The following is a 15,107-nucleotide window of genomic DNA, read 5'->3' as shown; positions in this document are numbered from 1 at the left end:
CTGTTAGGGAGAGAGTTCCAGGATTTTGACCTAGCGACCAAGTGTGTGGCTTAGAGGACAACTTACAAGTGATAGTGTTCCCACGCTTTTGCTGCCCTTGTCCTTCTAGCTGGTAGATGTTACTGGTTTGGAAGGTGCTGTCTGAGGAGTTTTGGGGAGTTGTTGCAGTGCATCCTGTAAATGGTACAGACTGCTACATCTGTGCATCAGTGGTGGAGTGAGTGAATGCTTGTGGATGAGGTGTCTATCAAAAGGGCTGCTGTGTCATGCATGGTGTCAAGCTTCTCGGATTTCATTCAAGCAGCATTCCTCCAGGCAAGTGGAGAGTATTCCATCACGCTCCTGCCTTGAGCCTTGTAGCTAGTGGACAGGCTTTGGAGTTACCCGCTGCAGGATTCCTAGCCTCTGACTTGTAGCATTCGTGCAGCTCCCAGCAACCTCAAAGCCTAATCAAGATGGAACAGTGTGTGAGTGGTGATCTGGCTCTGCATCCTGTCCAAGGACCACATCAATGCTGCTGATGTCATAAGTCTCTTTCATTGTTTCCAAAGGTCTCGGATGATCATTTTGAAACATCTTAACAAAAAATCAAAAAAAAAATTATAATAATGAATTCATTAATATACAACTGATACACAAACTAACTAAAATAAAGTTGGAAAGAAAACAATACACTTCACTTTGTAATTAATAAAATTTAATTAAATTAATTTAATTTAAAAAACCTGCAGGTGCTGGAAATCTGAAAGTATAACAGTAAATGATAGAAATACTTAGCAGTTTAGGCAGCAGGAGGACGAAGCAGAGTTAACAGTTCAGGTCAAAGACCTGCATGTTTCCAGAAATTTCTGTTTTAAACCACTTCTTTAATGAACGTCAGCTGTCCCATTGAAATGAAAGCAGCCACACTATGGCTGGCGTAAAGCTGAGGTGTGACCGCGCCATTGGCTCAGCGACGTATGACGTGCCTGTGGACTATGAGGTGAACCTGGGGGCAGAGGGTGAGGCGTGCAAGTCTAGAACATGGTGACTTGTGCACTGCATCTAGTGGGCAGATCTCTACAGAACAGCCAGCTAGCCATCAGTGCAATACGGCCAAGTAACATACAGTGCGATAGGCTCTGGGTTGGCATATTGTGGTGATTCAGTGGGGTTTGTGGCATTGTGTGAATGGCATTCAGCCAATCAGTTTGTTCAGATAAGGGTTAACAGTGGTGTGTAGAAATGTGGACAGGTGAATCCATTGATTTTATGAGTAGGAAGTAACTGATGTTTGATGTATAATATGTATCCTAATTGTACAAGAATCATTGTTTGCAAATCTATTAAATGATTTGCTTTGGTTTTTAAAGGAGGATTCATTTATGGGTCTGCATCATCTGAAGGTTGAATATGTTTCTTATTTTCTGTATGTAGCTGAACGGTACCTGGGATAATTTGAATAAGGCCTGGAAAGATCGCATTGATCGGCTGGATGAAGCAATGCAAGAGGCAGTTCAGTTCCAGGATGCACTGCAGGTATCGTCTTCTGATTTTTAAGTTCTTTAATACACTTTGGTACCTAATGCCTTGTCACCTCACAAATGTTTTTCATTTACTTATAAAAGAAACCGTACATTAAAGATAATCTGACAGGATTGAGATCATTTCCTTTCCGATGCTGGTCGGGAAATCACATGCTTGCTTCCTGTAATTTTGCTTCAGTTTAAATTAATGGGGGGATGAGATACTTGAGGCTCCTAGCCCTCTATGTTGCAACTGATCTTTGCGCAAAGTGCCTCTGGAACATCTGTTGAGGGAGTCATCACTTTGGTGTAAACACTGCAACATAAGAGGTATTTCATAGAAAATATCATTATTCACATGTTGCATCTTCCAAGTTGGATTTACTTTGCCTGAAACGGGAAATGGAAATTCTTTATTATAATAACATATAAGGGTGCAATAGGAATCATTGAACGCAGCACATTTAGATAATTACGTCTGTGGGTAAAGGAAACTTAGATAATCATTACCCTGATAATCAGATGGAGTGTTGATCTGAAACTCTGTTGGGGTATACAAATGCAAAATCTTTTTATTTTGACATAGATAAGAGATTGAAAGACCTTGCTGTGCTCTTTGTTAATCCCTGGTGAACAGCTTTTGACATGTTTACAATGAGGAGTACTATGATGAGCCTTCTGTAGTCTAGTCTTGGAGGACACCATGGAAAGGTCGAGAACCATTGACTTCTGAAAATAATGAAATTGTACTTGAGCAGAGACACAGAACAGATACTATAGCATAATTCAAAAATACATTAAACCCTTGACTGATATTCACTATCTTCTGTGGAACAGAAAATCAGGTGTTTGGTATAATGGGAAATGACAATAATTCAGTTTCATTAGTGTCCCCTCCCTTTCCCTGTTTCACCACAAACTCTAAACATGTATGAACCATTTAATTTCAACATTTATATTTAACACAGGTAGACAATATTGTTTTAAATGGCTGGGCTACACATTCATTCACATCAACCAAGCACTAATGATGAAATCCTTAGCAGAAGTTCTGAGTTCCTTTTGAGAAGAAAAAAAGAACTCAAAGTTTGGGTTACATTGGATATTATGCACTACCAAATATGATAATGGATATTGATGCTATTTTGTTCCTTTAAATTCAGGCCATGTTTGACTGGATGGACTTTGCAGAAAGTAAATTGAATACCATGCCCCCAGTTGGCACGGATCTGGAGACTGTGAAACAACAGATTGCTGAGCTCAAGGTATGTAATCTTCAGCTAATCCGATGAGCAGAATTGAAGATTATTATCAGTTATAGTTTGTAAAAGCACAGACTAACATTTTATGAATCTGAAAGGAGTGTTGTGTGATTGATCCTGATCTGCCTTTGATACACTGACCTTCAACAGCACTTTAAGACTGAAGCATATCAGCAGCAGATAGAGATGGAGCGGCTGAATCATCAGGGAGAATTGTTACTGAAGAAAGTAAATGAAGAAAGTAACAAGCGGGTCGTACAGGAGCCCCTGCATGAGCTGAAACATTTCTGGGAAAATCTGGATGGGAAAATCGTCAACAGGCAGGTAATGAATCTGCAGTGGTTTGGGGGTTTGTAAATGCCAATCTAGCCTAAAGCCTTTGCCTAAAATTTTATTCCTTGGTTTTAATATTGTACATTAATGGAAAATTGCACTGATTTCCAACTCTGCTCCTGGTGTGCGAGTATCCAAGCAAAATGAAAGATGAAATCTCCCGATGGGAAGACTTAAATTCCATGGAGAAAGGAATTGATTGTTTGTTTGGATTTTACAAGAGGGTTCCACCATTCTAAGTACTTATTCATTTGTATTTGCAGCATAAACTGGAGGGTGCTCTGTTGGCTTTGGGACAGTTCCAACATGCCCTGGATGAACTGATGACGTGGTTGACCCACACCGAGGAGCTGTTAAGTGAACAGAAAGCAGTTGGTGGAGATCCTAAAGCTATTGAAATTGCAATTGCCAAACATCACGTATGTAATGTCACCTTCGGTTATCAATTTCTTCTAGCTACAAGGCTGATGTGGATTTCCTATAGTTTATATTATCAGCTGATTGTGAAATCCTTTCACGCAGAAGGATACCGTTGGCCCTTAATCCCATTCACAGACTTCCTTATGACATAGAAGGAGGCCGTTAGGTCCTTTGAGTCTATGCTGGTTCTCAGAGCAATCCCATCAAACCCATTGCCCCACGTATTTCCTTGTCACCTCTTTCACATTTTCATCAATTACCCCTATTCTCCCGCCCTTCCCAACCTCACTAGGAGCAATTTTCAGTACTTAGTCAAACAACTTTTTCACCCACATCTTTTTGATGTGGGTGGAAACCCAGGCAGTTGTAGGGAGAACATGCAGTCTCCATACAGACTGCAGACGATGTCAGGATTGAACCTGGGCTGCTGGAGCTAAGAGATAGCCACTCCACTGTCTGCGCCACTGTCCCTTCTACTGCTGCTCTTTCCCTCATCCTGCAAGTTTGTTCTCATCGTTATGTTTTTCAAACCATAAAATCTGATTCTGGATAGTTTTAGTAAATAATATCTCGAGGATTATGAATTTGGATTTTATCGATTAAAATCGTATTGCTTCTTTCCTTTTCAATACTGTGTGGCAGGATCAATGGCGGGTTGACCAGACAATGGCTAACAGTGACATTGCTGAGCTTCAACCCATGGTCCTGTTTTTTGTGAATGTATGCACAGTGGGCCAGTCAGTATCTGAAAGACTATGCTTCCATGTATACAGCTGGGAAATGGCTTCAACAGGCATTGAAAGCAATGACAAGATCCCATGCAAAACATTGATCAGCTGTTTCACATTTGGATGCCAGCTGACCTACACATGTTTTTAATCCTATCAATAAAATTTTGGTAATGCGAATGTAATTAAAGAATACAGCAGTGACAAATGGCTCAGTTTTATGCCGGAGACTTGTGACTAATCAGTGGCAAATGCCTAATGCCCTTAGTGCACATCAGGACCATTCTTTTCATAAATTATGACATCCTACAACAAAATTTTGATTTAGTTTGCAGAGTTTCAGTAAGCACATTTAGTGTTGCTTTCACAGTAACTGTTTTGTGCTCCATTTACATAAATGCAACCAGAGTCTGGACTTGTAGCTCTGAGCCAATCCTGGGCTACAGTGAAGCAAGACTCATTGGAAGAATTGATGTTCTTGTCAGCCACTCTGGAGATTTGAGCCTTATGATCCAATTGGCCTGGTACAGGTCTAGCACGTGTGCAAAGCTAAAGCACTAATTTTCACACTTTCCTTTCTTCTGAGCTTGCCTTTCCTGAGCTTGCTGGAACAAGACCCTGTCAAGTGAACACTTAGTATGTGCCTTGGCATTCATTGGTGACAGGCTGGATGTTCCCCTGAGCCAAATCCCTTGGAGTCTAATTATCCACGGATATGTCCAACAGAAGTTACCTAATAACAATCAGGGTAGTCTTGGCTGGTTTTGCTCCTTTACTGTGACAATTATTTTATCTCTGCTGCTGCCCTGCTCTGGAGCTGTGAACTAAAATCTTTCAAAGGCATGTTTTCTACTTTTAGGTTCTGCAGAATGATGTTCTGGCTCATAAATCCACAGTGGAGACAGTGAACAAAGCTGGGAATGCTCTGCTGGAATCGAGTGACGTGGAGGAAGCCAGCAGTCTACAGAGCAAACTGGAAAGTCTTAACCAGCGCTGGAAGAATGTGCTGGAACAAACTGCCCAGCGGCAACAGCAACTGCATCATTCACTCATCCAGGTATAACAGTGCAGAGAATTAGTCGCGGGCTTGCTTGTGCCCATCCTGAGCAATGTACCTAAATGGGCTGTCGGTGCTATTTTGTTTGACCACTTTATCTAAGACCTTATATGCAACATCTCTATACTGTAAATAAATGCATTTTAAAAAGCTCTAAGGTGTTGTCCAGAGGGAGTACAATTTCATTCCTAAGAAAATTTTTAAAAATCTGCAGGCACTGAAAATCAGAAACGAAGGGTCTTGGACTTGAAACATTAATGCTGTTTCTCCCTCTGCAGACACTGCCTGTCCTGCAGCGTGTTTCCAGCATTCTCTGTTCTTTTTTAAACTTTTACATGGAGCAGAGTTAATTTGTATGCTGGTAAACCAAACAGGAGATAGAGTTTCCAGAGTTTCATCAAATCTGGGCAAATAGTAGCTAAAATACACCTTAAAAAAAGTAAAATTATCTGCAAAAGGAGGACCGTTATATTTAATCCATTGAAAATTTACGAAACCAGAGGCATTCAGCCTATTAAGTGCATGCTGGTCAAACAAAAATCCACCCACCCTAATCCCATCTTGCAGCCCTGTTGGTCACAATATTCAAGTGCACATCCAAGTGCAATGGGGGCTTCTGCCCCTATCACCCTTCTCCATATTGATTATTAGTATCTGTGAATATTCTTCCATATTATTCCTTTAAATTCCATGCAGATATAATATAACAAGATGTCCTTTGTAGTGTGGTGATGGACAGCAATGTGACTGCTTTTCATACCACTCTGTTATTTCATACCATTCATGAATTGAGCAAGAGAGCAGACTGCAGGGAGGTGTTGTGACCTGTTACTGTTCCCTCGCAGGCACTTCCAGGGCATCTATGCTAGCAACATTTCTAATCTCCTGCAGGAAACACCTCCCCAAATGGCCTGAACTCAGCTGGCAAATTTCCAATGTGATAACTTGTTGCAAACTCCTCTGACACTCCACCAGTGCACTTGCTCCAATTAACACAATTTTGGTGGAAGTTGCTTTTGCTGAGCTGTGACCACCTCTGACTTGATCAGATAAAATGTTCTTACTCAAATTGGTTGGGGAGAGAACCATGTAGGGTGAGTGGAAAAAATGGGAGGGAGTTGCTCTTGTTCTGGTTGACGGTAATTGATGATGTTTTTTTGTATGATGTAGGCCCAGGGTTTCCAGAGCGAGATTGACGATATGCAGCGGTGGCTGGTAGAAACCGAACGGCAGCTGTCTGCATCAAAACCGATTGGAGGTCTGCCAGAAACAGCCAGGGAGCAGCTCAATGCTCATCTGGTGCGTATTACGAAAGGGACACGGCTGGGAGACCTTTCTGTGTCAATGTAATGAGATGGGAAAAAGTAGGGATTACTTTATGACATCAAGATTCATCTGATGAAATTGTTACTTCAGTTAACAGAAGAAATGGGTGCAGGAGTAGACTGGTTGGCTCCTTTACCCTGCTCCACCATCCAGTGACATACTGGCTGATCCAATCTTGGTCACAGCACCACTTTACCACACTCTCTCTGTGCACCCGACTCTCTCTTAGTTGCAGTGTCTGTCAATCTCTGCCTTCACTATATTCACTGACTCCCTCTCCACAGTTGTCTGGAGTATAGTATTCCAAAGATCAAGAGAACAAGTTTCTTCTCATCTCTGTCTTAAATAGGCAACCCCTTGCTTTGAAACTCAGTTCTGGATACCTTCACCAGGGGAAACATCCTCTGGACATCCAATCTGTCAGTCCCCTCAGAATCTTGCATTTCAAGAAGACCACCTGTCATTCTCCTAAACCCCAATGAGTTTATGCCCAAACAACATCAACCCTTTCGTCCCAGGAATCAGTCTAGATAAATTGTGCCCACTTGTGCTCATGATGCTTTAGTATATCCCAGCCAATGTTACTGAGGTGCGACTTGTGACGTTCACAAAAGGAACTCCAAGTGCTAGAATGATGGAAGCTGCTCTTTCTGAAGACGATAGTTCTGCAGTGCCAGATCCAACTTATTTTAGTGAAGAAGTTGAAGCATTTATTCTTATGTTGCATCTTTTTCCTATTTCCTTAAACGTCATCCCGGGCAAACTGCTGGCTTGCTGCCCAAGGTGCCACATTTTGCTTCCCCTCTCACTCCTGCATCAGAAAGTTGTGGGTTTGAGCCCCGCTCCAGAATGACTCTCCAGTGCATCATGGAGCGAGTCCTGTACTATCAGTGGTGCCATTGTTGGATTGAGATAAGCAAGAGAAGCAGAAAAGATTCCATGGCCCAAAGAGGAGACTAGCTTTCCTGCTGTCCTTCTCATTATTTATCCCTCAGGCAGTATCAGATCAGTAACCCGAATGAGATGGTTAAAACCTATTTCTGTCCTGGCCAATGCCAATGGGGGTTAACATTGTTCATTGGTACAAAAACTTCAAATGCTCAACTTGCCAATAACTAGAGCCTGAACTGTCACCAACATCATGTTTCTGTTTACAGTGGGGTGAGAGACACAAGATGGAGCACTGCCAGTGATTCTCTGGCATGACCTCATTTACTTTTACAGATTTATTGTTGAGTTCTGGGTTACAATTGGCAGTGGGGCAATTGTTCTATTAGTTTCGGACCTTTACAGCAGCTCCTACACTGAATAGAAGCAACCCTGTGCACCTTTTCTGCCAGTCAGTTAGATTGTATTGATCTAAACCTGAAATCCACTTATCCACCTTTTGAGCCACATGCTACGAAACCTTCACCAAAATAACTTAACCTCCATCTTGAAAGCTCCAGTTGACTTGGTAGAATTCTGCACTTTTAAACCATTTACACCATAAAGTGCTTCCTGAAAGCAGTGTTTGACTTTAATATTACAACCCCCTATTGTGGAATCACCAACAGAATGAAACAGTTTCCGCTATCTACCCTTTTGAATCTTTTCATAATTTTTAATGCCTCAATCACACTGGTCTTCACCCAAGTCAAAGGTTGTGCAACCTGGTTTGTAATTTAATGTTTTAAATAGCAATATAATTCTGATGAATTTGCTCTGTACCTCGTCCAAAGCTGAACTGTGGGGTCAGTATAAGTCTCTGTAAATGGGGGTGTGCCAGCTTCTCCCTAATGTTCCAAGGCTGATAGTTGTGGATGCATGAATGTATGGAAATCCTTGCAAATTAACAAGGATATGATTTGTTTCCATGCAGGAGCTTTGTGCAGCATTTAGAGCCAAAGAGGAGATCTACAAGAACCTGATAAATAAGGGGCAGCAGAGCTGTGAAGAAGCTGGTGACAGCAATGTGGAGGAAGGCATCAGCAACCTAAAAGAAAGATGGGAGTCCGTTGAAGTAAAACTAACAGAACGAAAGGTGCCACATTATGCATTTTCTAATGTGAAGTAATGAAAGGAAGAAATGTCTCAGTTTAATGCATTAGAGTGTTTATTAGTACATGTTTTCCCGAGTAGCTTGCAAGTCCAATCCAACCTGTAAAGCAATGGGATGGCTTAAGGTGATTCATAGGAGTTTTAGCAATTAATTGTGATGCTGAGCCTAATAATCATGAAAAGGACCTAAGACACTAAATAATAGCGCTAGAGTCAAAAATAGATTAAAGATTTTTGACTATTATTAACACTCAGCATTAAGTAGCTAATCTCACAAAGGAGGCCACTGTCAAGAGGGGTGTGGGAAATGGAGAAGTTTCACATTGATGTAATAGAGCAGAAGGATTGTATAAGGATTGGTTAGTGTTGCTTTGTGTACAGCAGAGCATTGTACAGTGCTCTGCCTCAACTGGGATCCCTGGATGTTGATACTGCAAAGTCTTCTGTCCACCACCAATTTGAAGATAACGTGAAGAAAGCATGGATGAGCTTGTATTTATAGAGCACCTTTCGCAACGTGTCCTAATGTGCTTCACTGAAAATGCTGGAAGAGTAACCCCCGTTGTAATTTAGGGAAGGAATATTGAGCAAATCCACTGAGTGTGCAGCATGTGTTTGGGATGAAATAATTGGTCATCATAAAAGCAGAATAAAAAGCACTCAGCAGGTCAAGCAGCATGTGTGGAAAGAGAAACAGTCAACTTTTAAGGTCCGAGACCCTTTGTCAGAACTGGGAAAGCAAAAAACAAGTTGGTTTTAAGGAAGGGGCATGATTAGAACAAAAGGAATATCTCTGACAGGCTGTGTCCAAAGGCGTTAATGTGGGAAGTTAGAGCACATTAAGCTTTCTTGGTCTCTGTAATGTGTTGTAAATGTTGAGGGTGAGGGAGATACCTTGCAGGCTAGATTACACAAATAGAAAAAGAAGGGCTGAGCCAAAATGATGATAGGCCCATTCTGATACAGGCAGAAAGAGGGTGCAAGCTATCCTTGTTACTGATCACCATTTCATGTGCAGGTCAAACTGGAGGAGGCCCTCAACCTAGCCACTGAGTTCCACAACTCCCTTCAAGAGTTCATCAACTGGTTGACTCAAGCAGAACAAAGTTTGACATTAGCTGCATCACCGAGTCTCATTCTGGACACCATTTTATTCCAGATTGACGAACACAAGGTACTTAGAATCTGAGCCGGCATTTAGAAATTTCAAAATATATTTGAGCCTTGGCATACTTATCACATCGGTTGATTGTGTTTTGCTGCTATGTTTTCAGGTTTTTGCCAATGAAGTCAACTCACACCGTGAGAAAATAATTGAACTGGACAAGACCGGAACCCACCTGAAGTACTTTAGTCAGAAGCAGGATGTTGTGCTCATTAAAAACTTGTTGATCAGTGTTCAAGCTCGATGGGAAAAGGTTGTGCAGCGTTCTGTTGATCGAGGAAGAGGGCTAGATGACGCGAGGAAGCGTGCTAAACAGGTATGGCAGCATGTCTGTAGAAAATAATGAAGCAGCAAAAACCTGGCCTAATTATTATCAGAAGATAAAATTGTGGCATTAAACTGTGTGCATGTGTATACATTAGTTTTTAACCAAATGGTTGGGAGTAAGATTGAAATTTCTACTGGTTTGTGCAGCATGTTTAGGGTTTAAATTAATATGACAGTGCTCTTATATAATACTAAGTCAATGGTTGCTTCTCCTCTGAGTGCTTTGGAGAAAAACGTCAAGCAAAGGCCCATTTCTGCCCATGGGGAAAGGGACCAAATCGTGGGATGAGTAATCAAGCAACTCACAATAGCAGCCTGGCCTCATGAGCTCTGGATGCAGCCTCCTTATCTGGCCTTTCAGTTTGACCCCTGTATGCCTGACCTTTAAGTTTGAGCTTGTGCACGTGTGACCTTTCAACATGACACGGAGGAAGGTTATATAGTATGAAGAGAAAACAGCAATTCAAAAGTGACCCAAATAATTTGTTTTCTCTTACAAAGCTGCCAATACCTCCTTCAGCTGAGACACCACAAGCATTGTTTTGGAGTTTAGATTTATTTTCAATTTATGGGAACATGTTTTGCTGAAGGAAGTGTCTGCTGTGCACAGCTGAATTGATTCTGTTACCCAGTTTCTTTCTTATCTTTACTCTGTTTATTTCACAACCCTCATTGGCTAAGCAGATAGACTGTTGGTTTCCTAGTTCACCAAGGCCCCAGATGTTCTGTTGTTATCACTGTGACAATGTCAGCTTGCACTTCCAGCAGCTTTATGGAGAATAATTATACATTCTGTCCACATGAATGGAGTATTGTGAGATGTTCTGGCTCAGCAGACTCTGGGCATGCACTTGTAGTCCTCTGGATGAGGCTAGAATTTAATTAAAAGCAGTGTATATAATTATGCTGCTCAAACTAATGTTCATGGCTACAAGAGCTTATCCAATGTAAACAAAAGTTATAATATGATGTCTATCAAACTTAATTGTTTTCAACAAAAATTACCAGATCAGGCTTTTTAATTCTAATGCATTTAAATGAGTCTGAAAATGTGCTAACTTTCCTGCTAATTGCTTGTCCTTTAATGTGGAACAATTTTTTGAGAGGTTCAGAAAACAAAATAGGACTTTAGTTTAAGGACAAATGTCTGGTTATTTAAAGCACTGAATGTTATGATTTTTGTTTTATCATTCCACAATAGTTCCAAGAGGCCTGGAAGAAATTGATGGAGTGGTTGGAAGAGTCGGAGAAAAATCTGGACTCTGACCTCGAAATTGCAAATGATCCAGACAAAGTGAAAATGCAACTTGCAAACCACAAGGTGATGTAAACATTGTGTATCATGCACATATATGTCACACCAGAGGAGTTATCTTTCATGAAAGGTGTATGGAAGGGTTAAATAATTCACACAATTTTTTTTCTGTGTGACCAGAGACTTGGCCAAAGTATCTAACCTTCAAGCACAACCTATAGTCAGATGATCTGGTCATCGTTTTACTATAATGGATTTTTTTAATGCAAGTTATTTGACATGTTTCATTCATTACAACTGTAACTACTCTCTAAAAATATCACATTGGCTGCTGAGCAATTGGGAATGTCCTGAGGTTGTGAAAGGTGACATATAATTGCAATACTTTTACTTTTTGTATTTATTGTTTGCCCTTTTTTTCCACAAATTGACATGAAAAATGAAAAAGAACATACGCTTGTCAAGTACCTTTTACATCTTAAGGATGTTGCCAACAACCAATCAACTATTTTGTAGTGTAGTAAGAAAAATGCATGCAAACCTGGCAGTCTAATCCAACAAAAAATATTAGTGGTATAGTTTTTATTTTCTCTGGAGAAACTTTGGAATGTATCTTACTTTTTAGAAAACTTTGTAGAGCCAACTCCACAGAGAAAAGGATGATTGGCTTAGACCATACATGATGTCAAAGAACAGTTGGAGTTAATGGCTTGCTTTGAAATGTTTAAGCAGCTAACAAGACACCTTTTTTCCCTTCATCTGCTTATAAATGTAGGAGTTCCAGAAAGCACTCGGAGCAAAACATTCTGTGTACGATACAACAGTAAGGACAGGCCGCTCATTGAAAGAGAAGACAACATTAGCCGATGATCACCAGAAGTTTGATGACATGCTGAGTGAACTGAGGGACAAGTGGGACACAGTGTGCGGGAAGTCAGTGGAAAGGTAAAGAATCCAACACACAAAACATTCAAATCAAAGCAGGTTGCCCCTTCCAATTGCAATCTTAACTCCAAATTGATTCTGAAACAAGAGTAAATCATACTGGCAATCAGTGAAAATATCACTAAAAAATGAACAAGCATGGCAGCAATTATTGTTGGAACTGAAAAAATTAAGTACACCTTTTAAATGTAAATTTTATGATGTTAAGCTCTTTCAGTGTAATTGTATCATAGATATCATAGAACAATACAGCACAATACAGGCCCTTTGGCCCACAATGTTGTGCCGACCTTTAAACCTCGCCTAAGGCTATCTAACCCCTTCCTCCCACATATCCCTCTATTTTAAATTCCTCCATATGCTTATATAGCAATCTCTTGAATTTGAACAATGTACCTGCCTCCACCACCACCCCAGGCAGTGCATTCCATGCCCCAACCACTCTCTGGGTAAAAAAACCTTCCTCTGATATCTCCCTTGAACTTCCCACCCATTACTTTAAAGCCACGCCCTCTTGTATTGAGCATTGGTGCTCTGGGAAAGAGGCGCTGGCTGTCTATCTATTCCTCTCAATATTTTGTACACCTTTATCATGTCTTTTCTCATCCTCCTTCTCTCCAAAGAGTAAAGCCCTAGCTCCCTTAATCTCTCCTCATAATGCATACTCTAAACCAGGCAGCATCCTGGTAAATCTCCTCTGTACCCTTTCCGATGCTTCCATATCCTTCCTATAATGAGGCAACCAGAACTGGACACAGTACTCTAAGTGTGGCCTAACCAGAGTTTTGTAGAGCTGCATCATTACCTCACGGCTCTTAAACTCGATCCCATGACTTATGGACTTATGAATGCTAACATCCCATAAGCTTTCTTAACTACCCTATCCACCTGCGAGGCAACTTTCAGGGATCTGTGGATATGAACTGTGAATTGTGTCTTTACTTTCTTGGTAAGATTTCCCTTGCACAGTAGTTTCAAAAATACGATTGAAAATCTGGGAAGTGGCAAAAAAGTGATATTTCTGAGCAGTGAGTGTATTAAATCATTTCCTGTCTCAAGAGTTGACAACATACAAAATAGTCCCGGCTGCCGCTGTCTTGACTGCAAGATGTTCCCTTCAAACTATAAAGGCCTCAGAGATGGCAGGTATATTCTTTGATCCTGTCTCCCTGCAGTCACAGGATTGATGAAAGAGTCTGGAACCTTCCTTGATGATTAATTGGAAAGGTTATGACCCCTTGCATTCCTGCTCATTTTATAGGTTATCAGTTAGCCCCTTGGTGCTTGACCAGCTATCCACTTTGTCTTGTACAACATGAGAATCTGTCATCTTATCCGTCTACAGCAGTTTTGGGAAGAAAGTTAGCTGTGAAATTATCTAATGACAGGCACACTGGGAAATGTTTGTGATGAGCCTTGATTGTTTTGGCAGAGTTGTCAAAAACCAGGGAGCACAGATTTGAAGTAATTGGTCGAAGGACAGAGGAGCCATGAGAAAAGAAAACCACCCAAAGGGTGGTAGGGGTCTGCAGCCCACTGCTTGAAAGGATGGAAGAGGCAGACAGCTCCTTTGCATTTAAAGAGCTTTTGATGCGCTTGAAGAAATGTGACCTGCAGGGCTGTGAATGATAAGTTGGAATTGGGTTGAGTAGTTCATTTGTAAACATCACAGATACACTGGGCTGAGTGGCCACCTGCATCATATATTTTCCATCCTTCTAATGGAGGATTGTAACATTTTGTTTTCATTGGCAGCCAACAAACAGAATTAGTCGGAAGTGTTTTGTTATGACTAGTGTTATTTCCCAAATATATGTGTATACAATTGTAATTTGGAAGCCGCTTTGTCAATTAATCTTGTAAAGGCTTCTATAGAACACAATCTTCACTAGTACACATGATCTATATCTGGGATCAACCTAATCGCGAACCAATTCAATTTTTTTCCATAGGTGTACTTCCAATCTGATTCCGTACTTTGTATGAGTACTTGTAACACTCATACAAAGAGTTTTAGATTAAAACATATCACCTTTCTCTGAAGCTTTCCTTTTTATTATTTTTGGATTGGATCAGATTTCATCAGTATCAGCAGTACTATTTTCCCACTAGAGCTGCATGATCACTGGATAGTATGCTTTCTATTGGTATGGAATTGCTTTGAAAATAATGTGGACAACCTTCTTTCTTCATTAATTCATTTAATGTGATTGCTTGAAAGTTGACATCATTAATTGATTATAAAACGGTGACTTGTCATTTAGGGATTTTAAAATTATTCTTGACAGTCAGCTGATTAAAAGATCAGAATGTGGCTTTGAGTACATCTTGGTTTCTGCTGTTGTTTTGAGGAATCTCTGTCTTTGGGAGGATTTTTTGTGTAGCTTGGACATTGTTGGGAGCTTAGTTTAGTAGACTCATACAGCATGAAATGGGCTCTTTGGCATACCAAGTCCACACCAACCATCGAGCACCCAGTTACACTAATCCTGAACTCATTCCATTTTATTCTCCCCATTTTCCCATCAACTCCCCCAGATTCTAAAGGCAGTTTATAGTGGCATATTGATCCATGAACCCACTTGCCTTTGGGATGTGGGGGGAATCCAGAGCATCTGGAGGAAGCCCACACGTTCACAGGGAGAACATGCAAACTCCACACCACATAGATAGTGCCGGAGGTCAAAATTGAACTAGGATAGCTGGATAGCCACTTAACCCACAGGTGCTCCTCTGCCTGCTAG

The 15,107-nt window shown here is 40.8% G+C and overlaps 1 protein-coding gene across 1 annotated transcript in view; it reads left to right on the top strand.

The window, feature by feature from the left end:
* Positions 1–15,107, top strand: part of dst (dystonin) — a 464,609-nt gene that overhangs the window by 406,766 nt on the left and 42,736 nt on the right. The window contains 11 exon segments of the mRNA XM_052024808.1: positions 1,417–1,518; positions 2,669–2,770; positions 2,918–3,091; positions 3,364–3,519; positions 5,108–5,305; positions 6,476–6,604; positions 8,493–8,654; positions 9,690–9,845; positions 9,946–10,152; positions 11,365–11,484; positions 12,194–12,363. Coding sequence (XP_051880768.1) covers positions 1,417–1,518; positions 2,669–2,770; positions 2,918–3,091; positions 3,364–3,519; positions 5,108–5,305; positions 6,476–6,604; positions 8,493–8,654; positions 9,690–9,845; positions 9,946–10,152; positions 11,365–11,484; positions 12,194–12,363 — 1,676 coding nt within the window.

The sequence above is a fragment of the Pristis pectinata genome, chromosome 10, assembly GCF_009764475.1.
Source record: "Pristis pectinata isolate sPriPec2 chromosome 10, sPriPec2.1.pri, whole genome shotgun sequence".
Classification (NCBI taxonomy): Eukaryota; Metazoa; Chordata; class Chondrichthyes; order Rhinopristiformes; family Pristidae; genus Pristis; species Pristis pectinata.
The sequence above is the reverse complement of the archived record's forward strand: the minus strand, read 5'-3'. Positions and strand labels throughout refer to the sequence as shown.